Raw genomic sequence first — 12,095 nt, forward strand, 5'->3', positions numbered from 1 at the left:
GCTCCCGTAGCCAAGTCAAGAGTCTGAGTGTGGGGCCTCATGCTTGGTGTATATCCTAAGCCTCCTTAGCAACTGTTGAGGGTGGGAGAAACCTCCTAGCCTTGCCTTTGGTGAGTTGTGCAAAGGCTCAACTTCAGGTTTCTACACAAAGGAGAACGTGAACTAGGTGATGTCAGTAGCCTTTGTTTGACTGTGTGTACTCTGGCCCTGTTAATTTGTGCTTAAACTTTCAAATGTTCCCACGACATAGTCAGAGGTAGTGCTGACTAAGCCAGTGGATGCTGTTGAGGGGAAAAATAATTTTTAAACACCCTAATAGGTATGATAAACTCGGCCTCTGTAGACGCAGAGAAGATAGTGGAGACAATAAAGGGGGGGTATTTGAGTGCAAGAGCGAGTACACACAAAATAATTTTTTGTTTGTTTTATAGCACTAGGGATTGATCCCAGGGCCTTTACTAACTACACCCCCTGCAGCCCCTAACCCCCACATTTATTTAAAAGAGAATCTTGCTAAATCACTGAGTACCCCAGGCTGAGCTTGAACTTGTGATCCTCCTGCCTCAGCCTCCTGCAGTGCTAGGACTATAGGAGTGCATCACCATGCCTGACTGCACTGGGTAATTCTAGTTAGAGGAAGTAGGATCACAGCTAACAGGCACTTCTGTACTGTCCAGAGAACCTGGACTCCTCCTGACAGGGTATATCTTCATGAAAGGCCCAGAAGGAAGACATAATACATTATCCTCTACTTTCTGTAAGCCCCGTATCTGCAAAAGCGGGACTAGAGCAATGGACTGGGGAAGCTCTGTGTTCGTGGGAATTAGTAACTTTTCCCCGTGAAGTAGGAAAAGACATTAGAAAGTATATGACTTGCTTAGTTCTTGTTGGTGTCATAGAGTTGACATTTTAAAAAGCAAGAGAGGAGCTGGGGTGTAGCTCACTGTAGCACGTGAGTGAGAGGCCCTGGGTTTAATCCCAAGAAGCAAAAAACCCACAAAATTTAAAAGCTGGAGAAATTGTAATTTGCACATTGTTAGGTCTGGCTGTAGAGTACTTGCATAGCATGCGAGAGGCCCTGGGTTTGATCCCCAGCAATGCCAAAAACTAATTTAAAAATTAACATTGTGCTAAATGCTGGCATTCCTGTGCAGGAAAAGTATTTCTTAGTCTGTGTAACTCAGGGGTAAGATTAAAGTTCAGTGCCTAAAACCACCTGCTCCTCAGTCGCCTGGAGAGGCTCCACCTCGCAGGGCTGCATCCAGAGAACTCCGGGCAGCCAGAGAGAGTCTCGGAGCGAGTGGGCAGTTCCAGATGTGCTGCTGCGTTTCCTCCTCAGAGTGCAGAGAGGTGCTGCTGCCCCTGCTGACGGACCAGCTCAGCGGCCAGCTGGATGACCACTCGAGCAAGCCTGACCACGAGGCCAGCTCGCAGCTTCTCAGCAGCATCCTGGAGGTGCTGGACAGGAAGGATGTGGTGAGTTGTGTCATCCTCAGTGTGGCACAGGGCTCAGCTGGTCCCTTCTCCCCGGGGAGGGGGACTCCAAGGCCTTCCTGGTCTCAGCAGTCCAAAGCTCCAGTACCAGGGAAGCTGTGTTTGTTTTAGAGCTGCCTGGAGAGGCCAGCGCCTCCTGTACAAATGTGGGGCCTAGTGAAGTCAGCTGGCTGCTGGGGCCCCATTGGTGGGCTGTCCCTGCCACTGCTGAGATCCCAGTGAGCCTCTGAAGTCCGCGAGCTGCTCAGAGACCCTTGGAGATTTGGTCTTCTGCAGAAGCCTCTGCCTCCCACCCTCTCATGCCTGATGCTATCGTAAACACTTCTGTGCCTCTGAGGTCTGTTTTTCTGCTCTCTCTGACACTGCTGCTTTCTCTGGACCCTGGTGGAAATTATATTTTCTTATCTTGTGTCTCTTCTGTGATCTAGATCCAACGCCTCCTGAAAATACAGGGCTGAGCCTGCCCGGATGTCCCATGTACTAAAGATAGCACCGCCCATGGGCCTAGCAGGCCCACAGGAGAGGCTAGAGGACAGAGCAGAATGTGTGCGGTTGAAGTTGAGGGCTCAGAAGAAAACATCTCAGCCCAAACGACCCCCATGGCGGCTGCAGGCCTCGGGGTTCCTGCAGAACAGGGGGTGGCTCTTTGATTTTGACTACAACCAGAGCTCACCTGTCCGAGGATAGCACTTTGGCCCCAGACCTTATCTCCCATTCCTTGTCTCCCTGGTGTTTCCCTGCTGCTTCTGCCAGCCCCGCCCGAACCTCAGAAGCACAGGAGGACTCCACCACTTTCTCCTGCTACTCCCCGACCTCTGCCCTCTACAAAACACAGCATGTGTGACCTCCTTACCATTTGCTCTCTTTATCTGATATTTATTCATTAGAGGCCAGCCTTCACCCTTTTGTTTGTTTGTTTAAGTGTGTTTCTATAGGACCATATTTATAAACTGGAATAAATTTTCCCAAGAAGTATTTTGGTTAGGATTTTAGTCCTTAACCAAGGACTTTGGAACAAATAAATAAATGTGACTGGCAGAAATAAAAGGAGAAAGAAAGAAAAATTTTCAGGAGGACAGGCTTTATTTAAAATAAAGATCCGAGAGGGGCCATTGGCTCCAAAATGCCAAAAGCAGCCCTCTCGTACAGAGCAAGGGTTAACGGGAGTGCTCAAGGTAAGCCCCTGGTATTCTCAGGCTCAGGTCTCTGAATCTGTGGTCACTGGTTCGTCTCATGTTTGTGAAAGGTTTCTCATTCAAGAGGCTGAATGCCCCTTGATCAGGAAGGTTTTTTTTTTGTACAGTACGTACAGAGATTTCATGGGCTCCATAGTTACAGGGCACAGAAGAATGCGGTAAAGGTCACAACTTATGGGTAAACATCCACTGGCTTTTCCTGATAGTGACCAATCATGGTATAGACATCATTATTTCTTAAAGTAACTCTTTTGACTCAGTTTTATTTAAAATAGTAGAATCAAGTTGCAAGCCGTATAAACATGGCCTCATTGTACTAAGAACGGTGTCCCTTGGCCAGGGTTTTGGTGTTCTGGAACGCACACATCTGGGATCTAAGGCTAATCTGAAACGAAGGAATTAGGGTGTTTGGTTTGTAGTCCCACTGTGAGCACCAGGCAGCAGTTTATCCTTCGGGACATCTCAGTGCCTCAGTTTCCTTTTCTCTAATGTGTGAAAAGTGTTGTGGGTAATTACAGGTCTCTTCCACTGCTGAGCTGAGAGTTTATAATGTCTCTCCCTGCCTCCGCCCCACACAGAATTCTCTAGAAATAGCCTGAGCAAGACAGCTTTGATGGTGCATCCCTCCTAGGGTGCTGAGACAGGAGGACCACAAGTTCAAGTCCCACCTGAGAAATTTAGTGACATAATGACCTCGTCTCAAATTGAAAAGTAAAGAAGTTTGGGACATGGCTCAGTGTGAAGGCTCTGGGTTAAGTCCCCAACACTGAAGTAAAACAAAGTTTAGCCCAGAAGCAGAGGCTAGAACAATAGTTACCAGGTAGTGGGCGGCAGGGGAAGAAATCTTAACGAAAGTGTATGAAGTCCCAGTCATAAAATGAACACATTCTGCACATGTTCTGCACAGCATGAGTGTGATGGATGTGTTCATTTGGTTGTTGTAATCGTCATACAATATCCATATATGAGGGGCTGGGGATTTAGCTCAGCCTCAAAGCGCCTGCCTGGCAAGCACAAGGTCGTGAGTTCAATTCCCGGTACCGGAAGAAAAGACAAAAGACAAAAAACAAACAAATATCCATATATGAAATCATCATATACACATTGATTATGTAGAATTTCACCAGTTAAATACTTTTAAATAGTAAATATAATATTAAGGGAAAATTATAGAGCAGTTGCTAAGCAGGAATGCTGAAGTATCTGTTGTGAAGCAAGAATGGATAAAGACTCTGAAGAACCCACAATGAACATGGATAAGTTGGAATTGAGTGAGTAAAATCTAGCAACAGAAAAGGAAAGAAGGGAGAAGAATGAATGGACCCTTTAGGTGCTATTTTAACCATTGGCCTAATTATTAGATGTAAGACAATAGTAATTATCCTCTTTTTGCATTTCTCAAAACTAAAGCTTCTTAAGTTGAGTAATGACTTAAAGTCACAAATTAAATCTCACAGATCAGGAGGCTGGAAGCGTGAGGTCGGGTGGAGCCATGGTCGAGTTCTGATGAAGGCTGTCTTCCTCCTTGCAGTCGGTCATGGGTGTGAGCCTGCACCCTCCTGTGTGTGTAGGGGGGTGGGGGGTTGCTAGTGGGGACTGAACCAGAGCGCTCACACTGAGGTACATCCCTAGCCTTATTTTTGCTTTTTGAGACACAGTCACTCTAAGTTGCCCAGGCTGATCTTGAACTTGCAAACTTCCTTTCTCAGCCTCCCAAAGTGCTGGGATCACAGGTGTGCAACATACCACAAGAGACACCACAGGCTTGGTGTCTCTTCTAATAAGGGCACTAATCCCATCAGAGCAGGGCCCCACCCTTTGGACTTCATCTAACTTTAACTGCCTCCCAAAGCCCCCAACCCCTAATATCATTAGGCCTTAGAGCTTCAAGATAATTATTTGAAAGGAACACAAATACTTCATAGCAAATCCTCTTGGCTTGAGTTTCTTTTCTATCTTTCCCCTACAGAGAAGGTGGCAGGAACTGTGTAGCTTTGCTTTCTCCTCCCTCATGTGTGCCTGATGTCCTGGCAGCTTTCATCTCCTCAGCACCACAGCCTCATGCTCCTGGGCCTCCCCGTAATAATTTGTGGCCATAGAGAACTCACAGCAAACCTGAGCTGTCCAGGTTTTTATTTAGGGAGCAGTGATTTCATTCCTGTACGTCCACGTTCACTTTTAAAATTTTTTTTTACATTCACCTTTTAAATGATTTAAGTGATTGTTCTGAACTGATTTCCACTACAAAGTTACATATTGTTTCACCATTGTCCCTTTTGGAGAAGAGATTGCTTTAAGGGAAAAGTAGGATAGGTTCTACCGAGAGGACTCCTCTGTCCAAGGTTTCCTTGGGAAAAGGGAAACGAAGTGAGAGGAAATGATGTCACATCCTGTGTTTCTCCTCCAGGGCCCCACGGCAGCACACATCCAGCTGATCATGGAGCGGCTGCTGAGAAGGATCAACCGCACTGTGATTGGGATGAGCCGGCAGTCTCCCCACATCGTGAGTGTCCCTCACGGCAGCTTCTGCTGCTTCTGTGTCCTGTTTGCCTTTGAGGGACCAGTGGTTGAAGACTCACTCCATGTGGACCCTCACATCTCAGTGTATTGGGTGCATTCTCAAGCAGATCTCAGTTCTGACAGGGGTTTTCTGTTCCCTGGTGTGTTTTCCCTCAGTAGAACCACAAGCCCCTTTATGTTCAAGGAAGAATAGACAAATGAGTCGGGCATGGTGGCCCACACCTTGTAATCTCAGCACTCTAGAAGGCTGAGATAGGAGGACCCTGAGTAAAGAAAAGGATGAGGACCAGACATACAAAGAGACACAAGCACAGTCAAAAAGACAAATACATGAAAAGAGTATAAATAGTTTAATATAGTTTATTCTGGTTATTCAAGAATGGTTAAATATTAGAAACTACATTAATAAAATGTCTTAATTCAATAAAAAGGAAATAAGCCTTATGATTCTGTCTATAGATACCACAATGGTGTAACATCTACTCCAAGTTAATAAGAGGTAGAAATGTTTTTAACATACAATCACAAGGAATCATAATACTCAGTGGTCATAGAAAGGAGATTCAGAATGTTCAATCTCAACACCATTGTTTAACATTCTTTGTAATCTCTAAACAATTTAATAAGAAACAAATGCTAAATATAACTGTTGATAAAGGAGCCATCATGATCATAATTGTCATTCTTTGTTGCAGAAATGGCCAGCATTTTGAGGAACCTCAAAAGAGCTGAAATTTTCATAAAACTGAAGAATAATTTCTTAAACTAGCTGATTTTACAATAGGCAATATTCAGGACCCTTTCTATGTAACACTGGTGTCTACTTAGAGACTGTAAAGAAAAATTCCATTTAACTGAGCCACAAATACATGAGAGTAAAAATAAATAAGATTTATGTCTGGGGATGTAGCTTAGCTAGTAGAGTGCTTACCTATGGTATATGAACTGTGGGTTGAAAACTCAACCATGCAAAAAACAAAAATCAAGATTCAGGTAAATGAAGGGCTTACTTGTCAGATTGGAAAATAATAATTAAATAATATTGGACTCATGCAGTACTGTACCTGTATCAACAGAACTGAGAGGATTGAAAAGTAGACTTGATTATATGAACATTGCTTTACCTTTAGTAAATTTTGGAAAAATTTTGTTTGATTTATATCTCCAAAAAAATTTTGGAGATTTATATTATCCTTTCAAAATAAATGTCAAAGGAAATGAAGAATTAAGTGTAAAAAATTAAAAAGCAGCTGGAAGAAAAATGTAGATGAAAATATATCTGATCTTACAAGAAAAGGGATTCTTAGGCATTGTGGTTCATGCCTTTGATCTCAGTACTCTGGGCAGCTGAGGCAAGAGGATTGCAAGTTCAAGCCCACCCTGGGCAACTTAGTAACTTAGAGAATGTCTTAAAATTCTAAAAAGGCTGGAGCTGTAGCTCATTGGGTTAAATACCCAGTACCACACACAAAAAAAGAAAGAAAACAGATTCTTGAATTTCAGAGAACTGAAAAGGAAAACAAAGTTAGATTTTGCTAAATAAAAAAATATAAAGCCCTACATGGGAAAATGCATATGCAAATTAAGTGTCAAGTGCCAGACTCTAAAAATTATAACCTATGCTGCAAGTAGCTAGTAGCCACAATCACACTAATAAAAAGACATGTCACATACATAAACACATGGCAAGTGGCTAACAGTCTTACCTGTAATCCCACTACTCAGCAGGCTGAGGCAGGTAGGTGAAGAGTTCAAAGCCAGCCTGAGCTACACAGTGAGACCCTGTCTCAAAACAAAACAAAAATACACAGTGATATTTGGAAAGGGCACTTAACATACAAAACACTAAGAAAAAGATCTTATTTAACAGAAAAATGAATCAAGAATATGAGCAAAAAGCCAAATGAGAATAATAAATGGTACAGGAAAACCAGGAGTGCAAATTAACCAAAAGTACTCAGAAAATACCCAGTAAAGGCAAAGGCATAGAGAAACATACAGTGTTAGACTGTTGTATAAACACAAACTGTATGAAAATTTACAGTACATATCCAAAGCTTCAGCACAGTAAGTTTAGGTTGCCTTATAATAAGTAACATTTTTTTTTTCCCAGCAGAAAAGTGCAAGACATTCATTCAAAAAGGGAGCACACAGGCAGTCTTGCATTGTTTTTGTGCTCAGGGAGACAGTCCCTCCCTGCAGTGACTGGACATTCATCTCCTCTGTGTCAGACTTATTTGGATGTGTGACGTTTTTATATCTGCATGGACACAAGATAGTAGAACCTCTAGGCTTTTGGCTCTGGCTACAAACTAGTATGTGACTTCTTTGCACTTACGTGTACAAACCATGGTAATCATCAAGTTACTCATTTTTTGGTCAAGTCTGGGGCACATTTCCATGTGGGTCACATACCATGTGGGTTCTCGAGATAGCAAGTGTTAGAGCAGGGAGTTGGTATAACCCCTATCCTCCTTCCACCCGTCCACTCTCGGTATTGCTACAGCTTGAACAACCCTTATTGAAAATTCTCGGGACCAGAGTGTTCTGAAGTTTAGAGATTTCTGGATTGGACTATTTGCAGACTTTACTAGTTGGGCATCACTAATCTAAAAATCAAAAAATCCAAATTCCACAGTGCTCCAAAATTTACAATTACTTGGAATATTTCAGATTCCAGGTTTTCCAGTTAGGGGTGTTTCACCCGGTCCTCTTGTTTTCATACTAGCTCTCCTCCACATTCAGATATGTAAACTGATGTAAGGGTTTCAGGCATTTCTTCACGAATTTCTATGCACTGCTCTGCTTTAACACGAAACTCAGAGCTCAGTGGGTGGGAAGAACCAGAGTGCCTGGCGTCCAAGTCCTGGCCTTGTCTGTGGGTGGTCTGTGGAGCCTTGGATCTGTGTTTCCGTCTTCCCTTCCAGGGCAGCTTTGTGGCCTGCATGATCGCTATCCTGCGGCAGATGGACGACAGCCACTACAGCCACTACATCAGCACTTTCAAAACCAGGCAAGATATCATCGTAAGTTGCTGGCACTGGGTCCTGATAGCCTTAAGATTTCTTACAGTTGCTAAAAAAAACAACTGAAGCTCAGCACTCAAATCCGGGCTTCTCTTCCTACCCACCTGCAGTGCTACGGGGCTACATCCACAGCGGTTATGAAAAGGAGAATTGAGTCTTACTTTCTCTGCTTGATAAGGAAGAATATATTACATACACTGCATGGTCACGTCACACTCCCTAAGTCTCATGCATTTAGAGAAAGCCCTTATTTAGAAACATCGGGAGATCTTTCTTACTCAGAGAAGAGCTAGTGTCTCATGTAAAAGGACACTAGTTGCCTCTCCCTGTCTCAGCTGGAAAGCTGTTCTTATTGTTACTCTGAAGTATTCATGCAAGAGGCCAAATTAGGGCCCTGCTGTTAGTAGAACTGAGCTGTCCATGAAGATGTCATCTGGCCTTGTGGAACAGTGGCCTGGACAGGGGGCTGGACTAGCAAACTATAGCTACACTATACTAGGCCTTGTTCACATGACTTCGTCACCCATAGGTATCCTAATCTTCACGTACTAGATTTTCTCTTTGTGTGGCCATTGGACCTGAGGATGTATAGCTACTTCCTCACTCCCATCCTTTTTTTTTGACGATGCCCAAGAGATGGATAAACTTAAGGAACTGGAGAAAGTACTGTTTATTGTAATAGTTCGGAGATGGAGCGTCCTCATGCTGTGTTGGTCTGGGCGGCTCAGGTGGGGAGCCCGAGTGCAGGTGGCATGGTGTGGGGAGCACAGCCATAGGTGATGTGTCTGCAAGTGCCGGGTGGGAGGGGGAAGCGAGAGTTGGAGGCCAAAGGCAGCTGTGTTTTCTCCTGCACAGTTGGACTGTATAGCAGATGAGAACACAGGGTTGAATTCTTACTCTTCTCCTTCCTCGTAGGAAACTTGGAGCAAGTTATTTAGCCTCACCAAACTTTGGTTTCCTCACCTGTAATATAGTACTTAGCTTGTAATATACTTACAGTATACAGAGGGTTCATGTATACTGATTAAATTCCATGCATGGAAAATGCCTAGCTTTGTGCTTGGCATGGAGTTAATGCCTGTTAAGAGTAGCTGTTTGTAATAACTGTATTATTTTTATCAGAATCTAAGATAAAATTATAGTTAATCTATAATTGGCGGTGGCAGAGAATAGGAGCTCCCAGATGCTCTGCTTCCGGACGCCAACCCTCAGCTTAGAGGACCGGGTCCAGTGCAGTCAGTGTCAGAGGCAGGTGACTGGCATCTCAATCCAGTCTGTGCCTCACCAACTATGAACGCTTGTTCATCTGAACAAACAACTGTAAAGGGCAGTTAACTAATGGGTGAGCACTTAAAATATGTGCTGTAATAGTTGTAAACTCTTGAAAAAGTCTGTCATTTCAGAACTAGTGATGGGTAAGTCATCTTGCTCTCTCATCAAAAGGACAAATTGGTAGCACAGATTTTCTGGCCAGACAGGTTCCCATCCCAGTGCCCATGGGCACTCAGCGTGCAGGAAGTTACCAGATTGACCACTGGCTCAAACAAGGTCGCCGGAAATAGACCCCCGGGGGCTTCCTGCCTCCCTACTGCCTTGCGCTGATCACTACATGAGGTGCTTCACAAAGTCGAACTGTGAGGAGAAAGCAGACTGGATCCCAGGAATCCCAGTGGGAAGGGTTTAAGGTTAGCTACCTCAGGAAAATGTTTTCCAAGCCAGGCGCAGTGGTACACGCCTCCAGCCCAGCACTTGAAGACATTCAGGAGCTGTGTTCAGGCAGCACCTGGCAATGAGAACTAGACATAAAGGTTATGAACTTGTGTCCAAAGCCCCAGTGCTCATTCTAGCTCTCCTGCTACTGGGCCCTATGACCTTAGGCATATCTTTAGTTTCCATCAGCCTCAGTTGCGCCATTTGTAAAATGTGGATATTGTTTGCCTTCTTTTTCCTTATAGCATCATGTGATGTATACATCAAATGCTATGATTACTTGCTGTAAGCATAGTTCCTTATCCCCCAAAACCTTAAGGAAAGAGACTGGGACTACATCTAATCTGCCGTAGGGTCCCTCCGCCCACCCGCTGGAAGGAAGTCTGTAAATGGACTCGCTCTCCCCAGCCACTGCTCTTTCGTTCTCCGCAGGACTTCCTCATGGAGACCTTCATCATGTTTAAGGATCTGATTGGAAAGAATGTCTATGCCAAAGACTGGATGGTCATGAACATGACGCAGAGCAGGTACAAGAGCACGGGGCCGGCCCAGAGGCGTAGACTGAGCGCCACGCTCCGCTGTGTGCACCTTGGGAGGTGCTGTAGGCGCTGCTAACTGTGTCTCAAAGCCATCATCTGTAAAGTAATGTTCTCCCCACTTCCGGCCGCGTGCGCCCACGATCTCCATCTCACCTGGGCCTCAGGGTTGCTCCGCCCAGGTCCTGTGGCCTCTTCTGTCTGCAGTCTCCTTCCCACTCTCACACGGGTCCCCCACATCATCTTTCGGCGGCTCCATGTGGCCTCCTCAGCCTGACCTTCAGGGCTCTCCCTCTCCTCCAGCCTTAGCTCCCACAATCCCCCCAGGGTTACCTGCGCTCCAGGCAAACGAGCTCCTGGTCCCCAAGCACACACGGCTCTGCGCTTCCACCTGAATTGCCTCCCCGTGGTCTGTGGCTGTCAGCCTTCCTCCCATCCCCTCAGCCTCTTCTCAGTGTCCCCTCTGGCTGAAGCCTTTCTGTTTGTCTGCTCCTCCTCTGGTTTTCTATACGCCTTTGAGATCGTCTCATAAAATTCTTTTCATGTTCTCTGTTAGCTCATGGTTAATGTACAAGTTCTAGGTTTCTCCCACCATGGCTTAACCTTCTGAAGACCAGCCTCCGTCTGTCCAGGGAGCACCTAAGCCACGCCTTGCCATTACAGGCCCACAGCAAGTGCTTGTTGAACAGAGCGAAATAAAGCAAATATATATTATATGAAAGGGGGCATGGAATTAATGAGCTAAACCATGCGAAGCGTTATTATACGCACTATGTGCTGTTAACTAACTTCACACTGTCCTGGTACCTGGTTAGAAAAGCCCCTCTCAACTATGTACCAATTAGAGAAAAATTACATGAGAAACCTTAGACTCTAAAATGAGGAGAAGCACCCTAGCACAGAGCGATTCCTCGCTCTGAGGCTCACCCAGCCTGAGTTGCAGCCTCAGCCCCATCCTCCACAGAGCTCGGCGGTGCTGTGGTCGGGGATTCTGCCAGGCGGTTCAAGAAACGGAATGCCTGTGCTGCTTTTGGTAGACTGCTCTGCCCACTGATAGAGATTGTATGGTCTTTTCTGGCCAGGCCATAGTTATTTGCTGGCTTTTTTTTTTTTCCTACAGTAAGGATTGAACCTAGGACCTTCACATTAACCGGCATCCCTAGTCCCTTTGGGATTTTTAAATTTTAGACAAGGTCTCCCTAAGTCACTAAGTTGCCCAGGCTGGGCACAAACATATTATTCTCCTGCCTCAGCCCCTCAGAGTGCTGGGATTGCAGGTGGGAACCACTGTGCCCAGCCTAGTTTCATTGTTTTTTGTTTTTTGTTTTTTGTGTGTGTGTCAATACTTTAATACTAAATTTACTGAGACATCGTGGGATTAATACAAGTTACCATTAACACAGTGGGGGAGCTGTCTCCAAGGACACAGAGTCCCCTGCTCTACCCAGCGCTTTCCTCCCCAGGGTGTTTCTCCGCGCCGTTAATCAGTTTGCTGAGGTTCTCACAAGATCTTTCATGGACCAGGCAAGCTTTGAACTTCAGGTGAGTGTCTGACCCACCCAAAGATCCCTGGGTTTCTAGGCCAGAGCAAAAGAACTTTCCATTTGGGAAAG

The 12,095-nt window shown here is 45.1% G+C and overlaps 1 protein-coding gene across 4 annotated transcripts in view; it reads left to right on the forward strand.

Annotated features, from left to right (window-relative positions):
• The window catches only part of Dock5 (dedicator of cytokinesis 5), a 191,603-nt gene that overhangs the window by 135,349 nt on the left and 44,159 nt on the right, over positions 1–12,095 (forward strand). For all 4 annotated transcript variants that reach the window (XM_013514062.1, XM_005373711.2, XM_013514069.1 and 1 more), the window contains exons 26-30: positions 1,340–1,476; positions 5,098–5,193; positions 8,138–8,236; positions 10,379–10,473; positions 11,946–12,024. In XM_013514062.1, the coding sequence (XP_013369516.1) occupies positions 1,340–1,476; positions 5,098–5,193; positions 8,138–8,236; positions 10,379–10,473; positions 11,946–12,024 (506 nt within the window). The remainder of the gene's footprint in view (positions 1–1,339; positions 1,477–5,097; positions 5,194–8,137; positions 8,237–10,378; positions 10,474–11,945; positions 12,025–12,095) is intronic.

Source organism: Chinchilla lanigera, unplaced genomic scaffold (assembly GCF_000276665.1).
Source record: "Chinchilla lanigera isolate Chin_1 unplaced genomic scaffold, ChiLan1.0 scaffold00002, whole genome shotgun sequence".
NCBI classification, from domain to species: Eukaryota; Metazoa; Chordata; class Mammalia; order Rodentia; family Chinchillidae; genus Chinchilla; species Chinchilla lanigera.